This window comes from Mirounga leonina, unplaced genomic scaffold, assembly GCF_011800145.1.
Source record: "Mirounga leonina isolate KUSES-001 unplaced genomic scaffold, KU_Mleo_1.0 Mir_53, whole genome shotgun sequence".
In the NCBI taxonomy this organism is placed as follows: Eukaryota; Metazoa; Chordata; class Mammalia; order Carnivora; family Phocidae; genus Mirounga; species Mirounga leonina.
Window position 1 is genome coordinate 82,319,994 of NW_023270807.1, and position 16,068 is coordinate 82,336,061.

General features: G+C 38.3%; 1 protein-coding gene and 1 pseudogene across 1 annotated transcript in view; both read left to right on the plus strand.

Moving 5' to 3' along the window:
• Positions 1-16,068, plus strand: part of LAMA2 (laminin subunit alpha 2) — a 617,443-nt gene that overhangs the window by 480,184 nt on the left and 121,191 nt on the right. The window contains exons 35-37 of the mRNA XM_034990595.1: positions 8,549-8,660; positions 13,702-13,864; positions 14,878-15,088. Of these exons, the coding sequence (XP_034846486.1) occupies positions 8,549-8,660; positions 13,702-13,864; positions 14,878-15,088 (486 nt within the window). The remainder of the gene's footprint in view (positions 1-8,548; positions 8,661-13,701; positions 13,865-14,877; positions 15,089-16,068) is intronic.
• LOC118000878 lies at positions 2,437-4,063 on the plus strand (annotated as a pseudogene).

Genomic DNA, 16,068 nt, shown 5'->3' on the forward strand with positions numbered 1-16,068 from the left:
TTCAGTTGGATGTTTTACTTCCTTTGATAAGCATTTTCTAAATGTTTATCTGTAAGGTGAGAATGCTGTGTAATAGACTGAACTATATAAAATATCAAAATTGAGCTTTATTTTCATTTACTGCCTATTTAAAATCAAATTTAAGTAAAAATTATTTCTAAAATGATGAAACTAGCTTTTAAATGATTTAAGTGCCAAAAATATTGTATGTTTATCTTATTTATAGTGTTAAGAGATTTAAGTTTCCTACAATGTTTTTTTTATTCCTATTACATTTTAAAAGAGAGAGAGAGAATGTAAAGCACATCATACTTGTTTGGTTTGGGACTCTGAAAACTGACACCTGAAATATTTAGGGAGAAATTGTATAGAACTCACTTGTTACCATTCTAGAGAGCCACTTGGCTTCTCTCTATCACTTTCCTTGTGTGTTGTCTAATAGCTTGCCTGAGGAGTCCTTCACTGACACTTAGATATACAAAACTGGTAGTTTTCGAAGATGACCCTTGAGAATATCATATAAATGATTAGATCTGAAATTTAATTTCAGCAGGAGGGCATATAAGTCTGCAAATGCAAAAGTGGATGGTATCTAAGCAATGTTGTCTATTCACTAGTTAGATTTGCCCCATTAGATTCTAGTTTTAACATAAAGAAGGCAGAAAATGAAAGACACTAGTAATATCCAACCAAGAAAATTATGTGCAGGTTTCAAGAGGCACAGTGAGAACTGCTTGAGCTAAAGCAAGAAAGTAACAGCTACATTGTTCAGAAGTAAATTAATGCATGCCTAATGGTAATGCATGCTGCCTAATATAAATACTCTAAAAAAAATAAAGGAAAAAGAAAAAAAGAAAAATAGAAGGAAAAAATACCTAGTTTAGTGAACTTGAATGTAAAAAAAGGTAATCAAAAGTAAGAGAGAAACACAAGGTACTGCTTAAGGCATCATTTAGAAGGGAATGCTGGAAAGATTGTAGAACTGAGGTAAGAGGATGTAAAAATAAGAAAATCAAAGCTAGAGAATCAAAGGAAGATTGTACAGCATAGTAGGATAAATGAGAAGACATTTGTCAAATACTCAAAGGACAAGATAATAGTGAATGAGAGGGAATATGACTAAGGGATGGAATGGTAATTTAATAAAATGCAAGAAGAACTAAACTGAATCAGACAGATAGCTCCTATCATGTAGTATTTAGCATTCATCTGTAACATTATCAATAGCCTGTCCTGGGTAAAACTGATTGTCGTGAATTTCACCATGATACCGCTATCTGTCACCACTCCCTATGGGTGATAGTGCATTTGTCATAGGCTTCCTTTATGGAGTCTCTCATGGGTGGTTTTGACAAGGGTGACTCTTCACCTTAATTACTGTGTAATAAGACATGACTTTTAAAAATGTGTCTATATGATGTTCTGCTATGGATTTTTAAATATGTTAATTTACTAAAACCTAAAGGTGATACACTTCAAGTACTACCTGAGCTCAAGCAGCATCCCTCCTTTCACCCAGAATGCTCAACTTTTTCATGTATTTTCCTATTCTTCCCGGATATTAGCATAATATAAGTTAGTGCTTGATACGGACAAAATATAAAGCTGTGAGAAAATGTGTGTTTTGCCCCCAGTTCCCTGTGTGTATGAGTTCAGATGAGTCACTTAACCTCTCCATACCTTCATTTTCATCAGTGTAAAAATAGGGATTATGCCCTCTGTGTAGCTTTAAAAGCAGGAAGGGTAAATGAGACACAGGAGAGTATTACAAGCCCTTCTGAACACACATATCAATCCAGGATATGGTTGAGCCTGATTCTGTAACCATATTTTGGAGCGCTAATACCATGAATCAATGCCTTTTTGCCAGGAACCTCACATTTCCCCCTCTTCTGGAGCATGGCCGAGAGGGGCGGCCCTTCTCATTTCTGTAGGGGAAGGCTACCTTCTTCCTCAGGAAGCACTGTGCTGGCCCTAAACTGTGCTGGCCCTAAAGAGTTCTGCCTCCTCCCAAACCCAGTCCTGCCCGCATTACTTGGCGTGTAATTGCAGGTTAGTTTTTAATGACCATGAGGCCAGTGACAAGAGTACAGTGTGGTTGGAATTGAGGGGTCTCCTGCCTGGCTCTCCTCCTAAGCACTCAGCTGCAGCTCTTGAGCACAAGCTTCCCATTAGGCTCTGAAAAATACCCAGGAACTGCCCAGCCATCCACATTCGCTGGCAAGCCTAGCACTTGGCAGAAGGCCAGTTTGCATGGTATTGGGAAGGCAGAGGGATTTTTTGTTTGTTTCCTTCAATAGGCGTTGAAAGTTCAAAGGGATTTGTAGTTGGTTTGATGATTATTATACCAGCTAATCACTCAATATCTACTATGCCTGGCACTCTGAGGAATAAAAAAAAAAATAGACATTAAAAAAATAAGACATAGGGGCGCCTGGGTGGCTCAGTCGTTAAGCGTCTGCCTTCGGCTCAGGTCATGATCCCAGGGTCCTGGGATCGAGCCCCGCATCGGGCTCCCTGCTCGGCGGGAAGCCTGCTTCTCCCTCTCCCACTCCCCCACTTGTGTTCCTGCTCTCACTAACTCTCTCTCTCTGTCAAGTAAATAGATAAAATCTTAAAAATAAATAAATAAATAAGACATAGCCTCAGCCCCAAGGACAGAGATTAGATAGAAATGGCAAAACACCTAACAAAGTAACTACCCAACAGAGTCATGAATGGTGGTAATGATAGTTGTTTTTAAAAATCTAAGAAAGGGTCCTGCCCCCATGGCCAGCTGACCCGCTGCCTGGTGGCACCAAGTAGGTTACCCCGCAGACCCTCCAGCAACAGGACTGACATTGACCCCAGGGGGCGATGAAAGCACTGAAAGAGAAGGTTGAATCTGGAAAGGGGGAAAGCTGTCTTTCCTGTAGCAGGTCAAAAATTAATTTATTCCAGCAAAGTCCTCAATGATGATACTGCCCTAAAAGAGTATAAAAGTGATGAAGAAACCTTGTGATGGTTACGGTGGCAAAACCTAAAGCCGTCACAGCACCAGCACAGATCACATCCCGCCAGGGCACCACCATTAGCTCCTCCATGAGGTGGGCTGTGGCTCGGGGCCCCACTCCCACACCTGCACCTGCCAGGGCAATGAAAACGAGAAAACCCTGCAGAAAAGCCAGCAGAAATGAATGGTGCATCAGGAGAGTCTTCTTGGCCAAACACTTTTGAAGATGCAACAGGTGCACATGTCACAGGGCAGTCTTGTGAGAACCTGGTAACTGAGGTCATGTCAATGGGCTGTGAAGGCCAGCAAATGACCACAGCCCTAAGAGCTGGTTTCAACTACCCTGACAGAGCAGTGGGGCATCTTTCTCTGGGAACCCCAGAGATAGAGAAAGTCGGGCTGTGGTTGATCCCCTCCCCCAGCAGCTAGGACGGGGGCTCCTCAGTCTTCAGTGGCTGCAGCTGCAACCCTACACGTTCTGGAGAAGCCCCTTGAATTCTTACGGATCAGCCTCAGTTTCAACAGATGAGACAAAGGACTAACAGAATCCTTCCCTGCTTCTGGCATTGCTGTCAGAGGTCAAGAACATTCTCAACTCCTGCAGCAAATTAGCCAACCCCAGGATCACTTGATTCCGGTGTTAAATGAACCAGTTCAAGAAGCAGGTGGTCAAGGAGGAGGGCGTGGAGGCACGGGGGCGAAGCTGCACAAGCCGGAAGGGTGCCTGCGAGCTACACTCAAGGAACGTCTCGGGACCGAGAAGCCATAGAAGGATGACAGGCGCCAGGGTTTCCTGAAGGGCTTGTGATACGAGCATAGTTTGCTTGTGAGAAGAATGAGAACTTGGCTGTCAATTTTCTTCTATAGCAAAACTTTGATGAAGATGGAAAGGGACTTTTTTCCTCATATGTCACAGCAGATCATCACACTGCATTCACTGGATTGTCTCAGATGACTTGGGCTCATAGGCACGATGCTTGGTATCAGGCAGGAGATGGTTGGGGGTGGGGATACAGGGCAGGTAGGCAAACTTGGCAGAAGGCCAGTTTGCATGGTATTGGGAAGGCATAGAGATTTTTTGTTTGTTTCCTTCAATAGGCGTTGGAACTTCAAAGGGATTTGTAGTTGGTTTGATGATTTCTTCTGCCAAGAAATGCCTACATGTCTGCTGCATTTAGCAGATGCCACAGTCTGCACAGTGTGTAAAATACTATACAACCCAAAGTCAGATTTTGCAGGTCTCTGTTTCTTCTATAAAACACGAGGTAACTTTTCCTAGGCTTCACTTTTTTTTTTTTTTTTTAGTGTATTGAATCCAAAAATTTAGTGTAATGCCCTGCTTCACATTTCTTTGACTTAACATTGATTTCAGAATGTTATGTAGAGTGCATGGGTGGCTCAGCAAGCGTGGGACTCTTGGTCTCAGCTGAGATCATGATCTCATGGGTTGGGAGATCAAGCCCGGCATCTGGCTCTGCGCTCAGCAGGGAGTGTGCTTGAGGTCCTCTCTCCCTGCAGCTCCCCCTGCTCACGTGCATGCGCTCTCTCTCTCTCTCAAATAAATAAATCTAAAAAGAGAATCTTTGCTCCCTGTAATCTACAGTCTCTATTTTGGAGCAATACTGGATAATGGCTTTGTGAAATTGAAAAAACAGTTGGAGCAACTATAAACAGAAATGCCAAATTATTGACTTATTGTCGCTGCTTCATATATGTATAAAATTAATGTGTAAGAAAGCCCATTCTCTCAAGTTAAATACCTGGGGATGGGGAAGGAGGAGAAAAGGGGAATATTCTAAAATGAAAATACTGCGATTTGAAAATTTTTTGATCATTGGGGCACCTGGGTGGCTCAGTCGGTTAAGCATCTGCTTTCAGCTCAGGTCATGATCCCGGGGTCCTGGGATCGAGCCCCGCATCAGGCTCCCTGCTCGGCAGGGAGCCTGCTTCTTCCTCTCCCACTTCCCCTGCTTATGCGCTCTCTCTCATTCTGTCAAATAAATAAATAAAATCTTTAAAATTTTTTTTTTAAAAATTTTTTGATCATTGAATATGACACCCTTCTAACATGATTGGAGGAACTGCAAGAATAGGCAGAGTTATCTTCCTGTTTACGTTTTTTGGTTTGTTTGTTTCTTGGTTTGCTTTGGGGAAAAAATTGGTAGGTGTCTAATTACTGTTTACTTCATTATTGTGTTGCAGTAAAAGTTTTAAAATCACCATTGCATGTTTACTTTGGAAGTACCCCTTTGTGAGAGTGAGCATTTTGGGGCCAATGGAGAAATGCAGCATTCACTCTCCTTCCCCTTCCCTCAGCAGAAATGTGTTTATCAACAAGTCATAAGTTCAAACTGCTGCCTTTCTTTAAAGCCAGAAAATGCTAATTCAGTTCAGAATTAATGCAAAGGTTTCAGAACTGGGTTTCTGATGTTTGTAAATATGTTTCCATATTAGGTGAGAATGTATGACCATTGATGTCATTAGGATGATATTACTTTCAAAAAGAGAAGGAGGACAGAAGTATAATACAGAATCTTTCATTGCATTGGAAAGACTGGTGAAATCTTTTAGAAGAATTGGAAGATGCAACTGGAAAAGTACTTTGGAAAATATACAATCAAGATATCTCATGGCGTATTAAAAGAAAAATTTTAATAGGAAAGAAAGAAGAAAAGAGAAAAAAAATCTAAGAAAGGAAAGCATAAGCCAAAATGGTCAGGGGTGGCTTCACAAAGAAGGTTGAGTGGAACTGACTCTTGAAGGCTGGATTTATTTTGGATAATTGGAGAGGAGTTAAGGAACAATAGTATAAACAAAAGCCCTTTCTGGGAGTGTTCATAGAAAGGTAGGCAATGAGAATGGTAATAAGGTCGGCAAGATTCACTAGGTAATTGCTTAATCATTTATTGAACATTCATTCAATATTTGCTCTCAGTGAGGCATCACACTAGGAGCTGGATATAAAGTGATGAACAAAACAGACCAAGTCCCTGCTCTCTTAGAGCTTACCTTTTAGTCAGGGAGGTAACCAACAAATAGAGGAGCCATAAGTAATTCTAAAATGCATGGTATTATGAAAAAAAAATGTTCTGTGGAAAGTCTGGAAACCTGGCTAGGTGCCCTAGAAATGGCCAGACCTAGAAGGGACACTGAAACTGAAAGATGAAAGATGAAAGATGACAAATGACAAGGATCCATCCATTGAAAGGACTGAGGAAAAGTTTATTCCAGGCAAAGACAGCAGAATCCGAGAAGAGCCTAAGAAGGAAAGAGTTTGGCATATTTCACATACTAAACAGAAGCCAGGGAGGTTGATTGCACAGGGCCTTCATGATAACTCTTTTAACTTGTTTCTTATCATGAGTCATGTAGAATTCTTGACATCTTACTATTGGAGTGCTCCTATAATCAGTACCAAGTTTGTTAATGATGACTCTTACATGTTGTATAAATTAATTAAGAAAGAAGAATTAAAGACAGTGGATGGGATCGTGATCTTCCAGAATTTAAAAGAGACAGTGTATCAATATATATTTATTTTAAAAAATTAAATGCTTTAGGCTTTGAGCCAGAATTGGTAGCCTTTGTTGTGTGAATATGTAAGTTAAGATCTTTTAGTAACAGATAAGATACTGATAAAGCAAAGAATAAATTTTAAGTTTAAATCATAATGTACACTTCCTGTGTGGTAATAGAGTGCTGGTAATACATTAGTAATTAAGATATTGAAAATGACCATAATGTAGATCAAGTCCCTTAGTAAAGTCTGTGATATGTGAAAATAGGAGTGATATTATAGAGTACAATCAAGTCCAGGCTAGACAAACATCTACGACAGCTTAGAAAGCCAACATCTTAAGCAGCTGACTTTAGTAATTTTAAAGTAACATTTAAAATGTTATAGGTATGTGTATATGCATGTGGTGTGTATATGTAAAAATATTGATTAGCACCTTCTAAATAATTTTGTATATTTACTGCAGACTGTTAAGAGGGATTTTTAAAACTTCCAGTAGATCTTATCCTTTCATCCTTTTATTTGTTTGTTTGTTTGTTTGTTTTTAAGATTTTATTTATTTGAGAGAGAGAGTGAGAGAGAGAAAGAGCACAAGAGGGGGGAGCGGGAGAGGGAGAAGCAGACTCCCTGCTGAGCAGGGAGCCCAATGCGGGACTCAATCCTGGGACTCCAGGATCATGACCTGAGCCGAAGGCAGTCGCCTAACCAACTGAGCCACCCAGGCGCCCTCATCCTTTTATTTGTCATGGTAACACTCACAGGTTGAGAAATTAGTTGATGATAGTTGGACTTTATATTCTACCTTTTATGTAAAACCTTGAAAGGGGTCATGAATTAAACCTCTTCTTGCCCCCTGGGAAATCACAAAATGCAATATAATTTCTATAGCACCTCTTACTGTGTTCTGTGTTCGCCAGACATTTAGTTCTATTTTAATTTCTATCTAAAATTCTCTTATGTGTGTAAAAAAAAAATTTAGAATCTCTGGGCATGTCTAGAATGCAAACACTCTGGTACAGGATTATAGATATTAATACTCTGCCAATTTGGACCTTTTTCAAATTATTTTAAGGCAGTTTGTGATTCTTTGATTCATTATCTGTAGTTAGATTATCCCTATCTTTTTTAGTAAAAAAAAAAAAAAGTCCTATTTATTAGCATATGTTCATGCGTAGAAAAATGAACTGTACACCTATTTCAAGGTGCTCTAAACCTTATAATATCTTTTAAGAAACTTTGAATATTACATATGCCATTTTTATTTGACTAAATATAGCATATCTTAACTATGAACACATTGAATGGATTCCTTTGTGTCAAGTGGTACCTTCAATGTGAATGAAGGTGCAAATGTGTGGGGATATTCTTTGGGGGCATGAAGCTATTTGTGGAGTTGTTTTATTTTGTTGACAATGATGTATAGTATTGTGATTAGCAGCTGTCTTTTCTGGTGATGACATACGGGAAAAGTTATCATTTATTCTTCTTTAACGGTTTCCTGGCATCTTCAGAGTGTTATAAAACAAGCATTTACTACTGAGTAGCTAAGCATTTCTCCCTCTTTGTTTCTTTAATTAACGTATTGATCTAGACTGCATCTATAGGATCAAGCTTATTGAGACAGACTGCCTGTGCCTCCTCAAGAGATCATTGCTACACTCCACACTTTTTCAGTAAATAAAATATGGACAAAACTGCAACATGTGGAGGCTGAAGAATCCATTAAATACTTTTGGCAACTGTACCTCAAAGATACTTCAAAAATAATTGTGTTTTATCGCTTCTTCTATGTCATTGCATATAGCAAGGGTTTTAAAAAGCCCAAATACGACTCTCTGATTTCCATTTAATGGAAGAAGTAATAAAGTTTAATTGTATACTGGAGCATGGGGTGTCATTTCCAGTATATCTGATCAATAATTCATCGATTGCCTTTGGCTCAGAGTTATATTTGAAAGAAAACGTAGCCAGTGGGAGCTTATCTCTCTGTAGCTTCATCATCTCAATTAATTATGCTTTTCCTGAATTTGGATCATTAGGCTACCAAAGTGACAGCAGATGGCGAGCAAACTGGACAGGATGCTGAGAGGACCAACAGGAGAGCAGACTCCTTAGGAGGATTCATTAAGGAGCTTTCCCAGGATGCAGAAGGTATTAGAATCATTTAATTTAATCATTATGTCTCCCACCAGAAAAATAGAAAAAGGGATTACACAGGACCGGAATTTCTCTAGTAAGAAATGCCCTTTCTCAATCTGAGGGTTGGCTTTTGAAAAGTACTTAGGTTGGGACAGCCAAGGGCATTATCTGCCAAGCATCTCCAATCTACAGTGTTAAATAGGGCATAATAGTCAGTGAATTAGTCATTATGAGTGCAGGCTCGTGGTAAACTGAATGCAGTCCCTTAGGAATGCCTTAATTTTTGAGGAATGGCTATTATGAGTAAATAACCAATAAACTTATGCTTTGCTATTGTTTGTATTCAAAACTATTGAGAAGATTAATTTTTTAAAAAGCTAATTTTATCATTCCGCTCAGTACGTTAAAGCAGCACTTTAATTTCTCAAAATGGCTTTTAAAATACTTGGTGCTGTTTTTAATGAACATCCGTTGCTTGGAGTCTGGACTTCCTACCTTACCAGAAGCTTCACTGTATTTAGTCCATCATTCTCTAGGAATTAGTGCTTGGCATCTACCAATCTGACTTAGGATCAAAGTGGAAGCTATTTGGGGGCTAAACCCCAGATTAAGAACTCTTAAAGAAAACATAAAAAACCCAAAAATCTAGATCTTAAACATACATGCAGGTTTAGAAAGTAGGAAAAATGTTTTGGGTTTTTTCTCTTAAAAAATGAAATATTTTTATTGCTTTACAGTGTTACGTGTTTTAGATATTTTGCTTGGAAATACAGCCAAATAAGTCAGAACATGAGATAAACTTCAAGGCAGATCCTGACAGGTAATTCTTAGGAATCACTGGCCAAAAAGAGACAGAAAACTCCCAAAGATTCCCCACTGCAAGAAGCAACAGAGTTTTAATCTGAGGCAAAACATGTCAGGACCTGAAACAGAAGTTACACCTACCGGAAAATTCTTAACTAACTCATTATGGTTTATCTTCTGCTAGATGGAGTTTTTTGTGCTTTTCCTGGTTTTATTTTCCATTAATGCGACTTGAAGTGTTCTCCCCCCAGCACTCCCTCCACCCCACAAAAAAAAAAAAAAAAAAAAAAAAATCCCATTGCAGGTAAAACAATTTCTGCCTGGATCCATGAAGGCACTGGTCAATAACCCAGTAATTTTCCCTTTCCTTCTACCTCGATCTCAAACACTCAATACTTCAGCCGATCCTGGAAACTTATTCTGAAATCATTCCAATCAAATATTCATGCATAAAAACAAATGCTGGTCCATGTTTTCAACAGACTCCAACATCAGCACTGCTCATGTGCTCGCTCTCTGCATTGTACCCACCACCCAGTCTGTGCACCACACAAAGGCACCAGCAGGGGGCAGGTGGAGACGAGATTTTGTCCAGGTTTTGCTCATCGCCCACAGTCCATCATCCATCCGAGAAAAGGGTTATGTATCATCAAAGATGTCTCCCATTCTCTAAATTGTGCATCCATCACACAGTCTGGTTGTGTCTGTCCAGACAGGACATCTTTTTCCTAATTTACATGAAGGTCCATGTGGGATAGCTGTGATCCTGTACCCAGGAGAAATGTGGACACTGCTCCCTTCTTCCAGCAGCTACTAATGTAAATGATAACACACATGATATGCACAGCCCTTTAGAAGAGAACTTTGGCAAAACTAATCCAACTATCCAACTGTTAAAACTTCCTGAATGTTTAAATTTGAATATGCCAGAGGTAAACGAAATCTTGACTGGGATGTTTATATGTACTACAAGTCTTGGCAGTTCAGGAGATTCTTTTTTTTTTTTTTTTTTTTTTTTAAGAAAAGGAAACTCACCAAAGCCTTAAGTAGGTTATACGACATATCCACACCCATCTTTTTCTCTTAGAACTACACTAATTGGGGATAGTATCAGTACTTTGAGGTTTTATTAGTGACAATAAATTGCTGTGGGGAAAAGTGAATTTGTTAGCCTGGCATTTGTCTAGTTCAGTTTTATTTTTAGTTGGAATACCTTACTCCCCCTATCTTCCATTATAAGTCATGGTCTCTTCCTAGATAATCACGATCTATTAATCTAAGGCATTCTTATCTCCCTATAATTTTTAAAATCTTTGCTATGACTCCTGATTAGATCACAAATACTCTATATTTCATTCCATGAACTATTAGAATTAATGAGCAAATATATATATATGTATACGTGTGTGTATATATATATACATATATATATAAATAACTCATTAATTAGCATATGTACTGACATATATTAGGACTTAATAAATGCTAGACACCTTCTTTCCTGTTTCTCAGGTCACAGTAGTATTTGTCATTCATGAAGAATTTACCCATCAGAGCATATTTTTTTTTTTGGTTCAGTGTGAAAAACAACTTTGTTTCTCCTGAGGGATTAATGTATTTATATGTTACAGATCCTGTGTACTTCTTAAGTATCCCTTTTTTATCCCCTGCTCTGCCCTGGCTACTGAGATACTTACTGTCTATTAAGATGTCTTCTGATTTACATTATTTTTTATCTTTACTCCATCTCCTTTTCTGTTTATTTTATCTTGTTTTAAAGCTATTTCAAAGCTACTTAAAATTTCCTTTGAAATAAAGTAGAAATAAATAAGTAAATTTCAGAGCTATCTTAATGTCATAATTATTTTCAATTCTGTTGAAAATGTACTGAACTGAAAGTGCTGATAGTGTATACCTTTGAATCTAAGAGACTAACACATTCGTCTTTAGTTTAAAAATATTCAGAGAATTTCCCAATTTCATATATAGAAGGAATGGAGCAATCACATCTCTTCTATTAAAATTATGCTTTCTTTTTTAATACAGTATCTCTACAGTATCTCTATTGTCGTTTTTGTGTGCCTTAATAATTTCTTCTAGTTGCTTACATATTACTTTCATTTAAAAGAAATGATGCATTTGTTCCAAAAGGTACAGCCATCTTTTCCTTTCCTCTCTCTTGTATCATGCTTTTTCCAGCAAGTTCTCTGCAGAAGTTTAGTTTTGAGAATAGACCACAAGTGAGGCTATATCTCTCACATTACCCCCTCACAACCACCTAGGCCCAGGACCTAAATTCAATCAAATTTCAAAAAATATCTCTAATCAAAGCTCATTTATATATTCACTTAATAAAAGAAAAACATACACCTTTGGCGAGTTGAAAAGTGGGATTTATGAATGCAAATGAGGTCAGTGGTTAGTTACATAATACAATTAGTTAAAGTCAACATACAGACAGATAGGCACTCAGACCAAAGAAGGAGAGGTACCACAGGGAAGGTCAAATCTACCGCCTTTCCTGAAATCTAAGAAGTATAAACCTTACATTTTAACCATTGGCATTCTGCCATAGTTCTCACAAAGTCTGCTGGATCAAGGAGCTTTCCAATTAATCAGTCCATGGTCACTGTGGTTCCTTAACAAACACAGTGCAGCCTAGGTGATAACTTAGCAACAGTAGTGGTGGGATCTTGAGAAGGTTCTTTGGTGTATGTCAGAGTATGACTATGAGTAGTTGACCAAGAAAGAGCCACCCTCACTAACTTCTAGGAATATGGCACCTGAGCAATAATTTCTACCACAGGGCTAGGAATGGCCATGTTTTTTCTTTAAAACAGCTGATTCAAATAGTTCTGCAGATTAGATTATGGCTGTCAGAATAAGGGGTTGACAGCAGCAACTTTCTAACCGATTACCTTAATCTTGAAAGGAGAATTCAAAAGATGCATTTTGGAAAGGGTAAAATTAAAGATTGAAACCCAATTCCTTCTGCTAAACCGTGATTTTCAAACTCTAGCATACAGCAGAAGCCCCTAGAGGGCTTGTTAAACCACGGATTGCTGGTCCCCTACCTCCAGAATTTTTAGGTCAATAGGTCTGGGGTAGGCCCTAAGAATCATTTCAGAACCAAGGTACTAACCCACCATGTCACACCCTTCATGGCAGCTGTTTGGCCTATGTGCACCTGTTACAAGAACTTGGAATAACTCTTACCCTTGGGACAGTTCCAATCAGTATTAATCAGAAAAGTTTCTCCAAGAATAGAAGTGAATTTTCAGGATTCCTTGCCTAAAGACATCTTAGGATATAGCACTGAATGGTAGAAAATGTCTCTTAACCACCCCAAGCTTCATTCTAGGGATGTTCACAGGTGATATTACAGAAATAAGGGTTTGGCACACAAGAGTTTGAGAAAACATCTCCCTTCAACTTGTTGAGTTAATGTGCCATAAAACACACTTCAGGAGAAGTTGGCCTAAAACTAATGGTAGAACTACATAAATGTTTCAACTCACCAGTTTTTCAAACTTTTATTTGACATAGAATTCTTTTTTCAAATGAAATCTTGCCCAGAACACTAACCTATCAAATAGATACTTAACAGAATAGACGTCTTTTGTAGAATACCTGAAGCACCCAGAGAATCCTAAGATTCCAAAGAGCACAGTTTGAAACTTTATTCAATGCATAATAAACACAGACTCTTACAATGGATGTTATTGCTAGAAGGTAGCTTTGAGCCCTAATCTATAACCCTCATCCCAAGACCAGTGCTTCCTCCCTCATTCCTTTAAACAAACGAACATAGAACTGTGTGGAAGAACAAGGGCAGGTTTGTTTTCAGAGATCTCATCACTGAGAGTTTTTCTGTACCGGGTATTTTCAAATTTGACTGAATAGGATTGTGTATTATATTTTCATCTTCCGAGGGCTATGCTTCATGTCTCATTGTTTACCTCTGACCTGAAGAAGATTTGGGCATTTCTTTATTTACATTTTTTTCCCTTGTGAGATAGAAACACCATGCTTTAATTACTGTACCCCCCAAAAGAAATATAATTGGAGAAATATGTCACCTTTCCCTGTTTGTTATGGATCGTTATTAACTACCTCTCTGTTCCCAGCAGGAACACCCATGGCAAACTACATTTCATTTGGAGATCATGGGGAAGAGCAGATGCTTGGTGCCATTTTTGCATGTGGCACTTTTGTTTACTAATTTACAAAATTTGTCTTACCCCTGCAGCTGTAAATGAAAAAGCTGTAAGACTAAATGAAACTCTAGGAACTCAAGACAAGGCCTTTGAGAGAAATTTGCAAGGGCTTCAGAAAGAGATTGATCAGATGATGGCAGAACTGAGGAGGAAAAATCTAGATAAACAAAAGGAGGTTGCTGAAGATGAGTTAGTGTGAGTAGATGCTTTATTATTTTTTCATTTGATACACTGAGCTTTCCAAATGATTGCTTTCAGTTTTCTAAAATGTTCATCACGCTTAGGAGTAGAAGATGCTCTGTTATTTATTTTTCATTTAGTTATGATTTCTCTTGCTCGAAAATGGATTAAAAGCATGTTTTTGCCTATATTTAAATAATTAAATAAATGATCTTTTCTGGAGCTGTCCCTCCCATAATTAGGCTAATGGACTTGCTTTATTAATTGCCTGTATGAGGGACTTCTAAACCATCAATAGTTTTTTGTTGTTTTTATTGAAAATATCTCTGAATAAATAAAGTTACGAATTTAGCAGTCCATTCTGTGCATTTGGTCATTTTAGGAAATGCTGAAAAGAGGAGTCATCAAATAATAAATACCTAAGACTTTGCAATTAGGGCTGAAAATTTGAGGTTGGGAATAGCAATCGTGATTTTACTAATGCAAATGAACTCTGTGACCATACATTCAATAAAAAAAATACATGTTTACATTTATAGTCAGCTAACTTCAAAGTGATGGTGTTATTAATACTTAAATAATATATATATACATATATATACTGTTCATTTAGTATGTATACTAAAACCGAATATATCAATGTTCATACCATATATTTCAAAGTAACAGAGAAAATGTATCACCATGGTGAATTAGGGGTTGGTTTTTTTTGGTATGTGAAGTGAATCATAAAATTTATTTCATCAGTCAGATTATGAGAATAACATGACTCTTTCCAATTGAAGATGCTATATTACTAATGCATTTTAAATGTGTGGGGTTTTTTGTACTTTAGTATATTAATTATAAATGGCCTTGCCACTTTTCTGTTTTCATCCTGATTTAGTACATAGTCAATCTGCTTTAAATACTGTCTTATTTTTCCATTCTTTGAATGCTAGCATCTCTTTGTAACACAGTTTAATACCAATAAACCGTGAGGCAGTGACAAGGGCTTATTGTCTGTAATTGGGCTGGGGTGCTTGCAGAGCTGCAGAAGGCCTTCTGAAGAAGGTGAAGAAGTTATTTGGAGAGTCCCGAGGGAAAAACGAGGAAATGGAGAAGGGTCTCCAGGCAATATTGGCAGACTACAAAGACAAAGTTGATGATGCTTGGGACCTGTTGAGAGAAGCCATGGAGAAAATCAGAGAGGCTAATCGCTTATCTGCAGCAAACCAGAAAAACATGACTGCTTTGGAGGTGAGTCTTAGGGATTCTCATCTGAATCTGTAGGGATAGGGCAGAGGGTTGGGGGTTGAACATGGCTGGATAAGTCAAGTTGCTGCACATTTACCCAAATCAAGAACAACTCTGAAAGGAGACTTCTTAAAAGCAGAACAGGAAATGATCCTTAAAAAAAAAAAGCCAATGACCATTGCTATAGAATCAAATAAAATTTAGATAACAAAATATTGAAGATTCTGAGGATGGTTGATACAAATGGGACCTCGATCTTAATGGCAACTGTGGCACTTTCTAGAAATACATCTTGGGCAAGGCAACTCAAGTCTCTAAGCCTCAGTCTTCAAACTACGCAATGAGTGCATTATACTAGAGCACATCCAGGGTATCTCCGAGTACTGACATCATATGATTTTGTAACCCATACACCATTGTTTAGACATCTAGCTGCCATAGGTCACACAAGTACCAAGTATTTCCTAATGGAATCTGGCACATTGAGAGTCCAGTGCTTGGGAAGATTTCGGTTTTCTTTTTCTTTGCAATGTGTTCTATGCAAATGAAATTTTAAAAGGGACTAACATGAACAGATCACGTCTGAGTAATTTTTTCCTCACAGACAAGAGATAATTCTCTCCTCAAGAAATGATGGGCAGCTTCTGCCTTTTTTAGACAGCTGATGAGGCTAGAACTAAAATAGATTCTTCCTTCTCTTCCTCCCTCCCTCCATCCCTTCCTTTCTCTTCCTTCCTTCCTTCCTCCCTTCCTTCCTTTCTTTCCTTAATACTTGACATGGCAAATTGAGCACTTTTCCCAAGAGTAAATTCAGCACATATGATGCTGAGCTGGGAGCCCGATGTAGGACCCCATCCCAGGACCCTGAGCTGAAGGCAGATGCTCAACCGACTGAACCACCCAGGAGCCCCGATGAGTTAATTTTTTAAGTGTTTTTTTCGAGTCCCTCTCCTGGGATTTATCTTTGTCATTCTGAAGGAAGA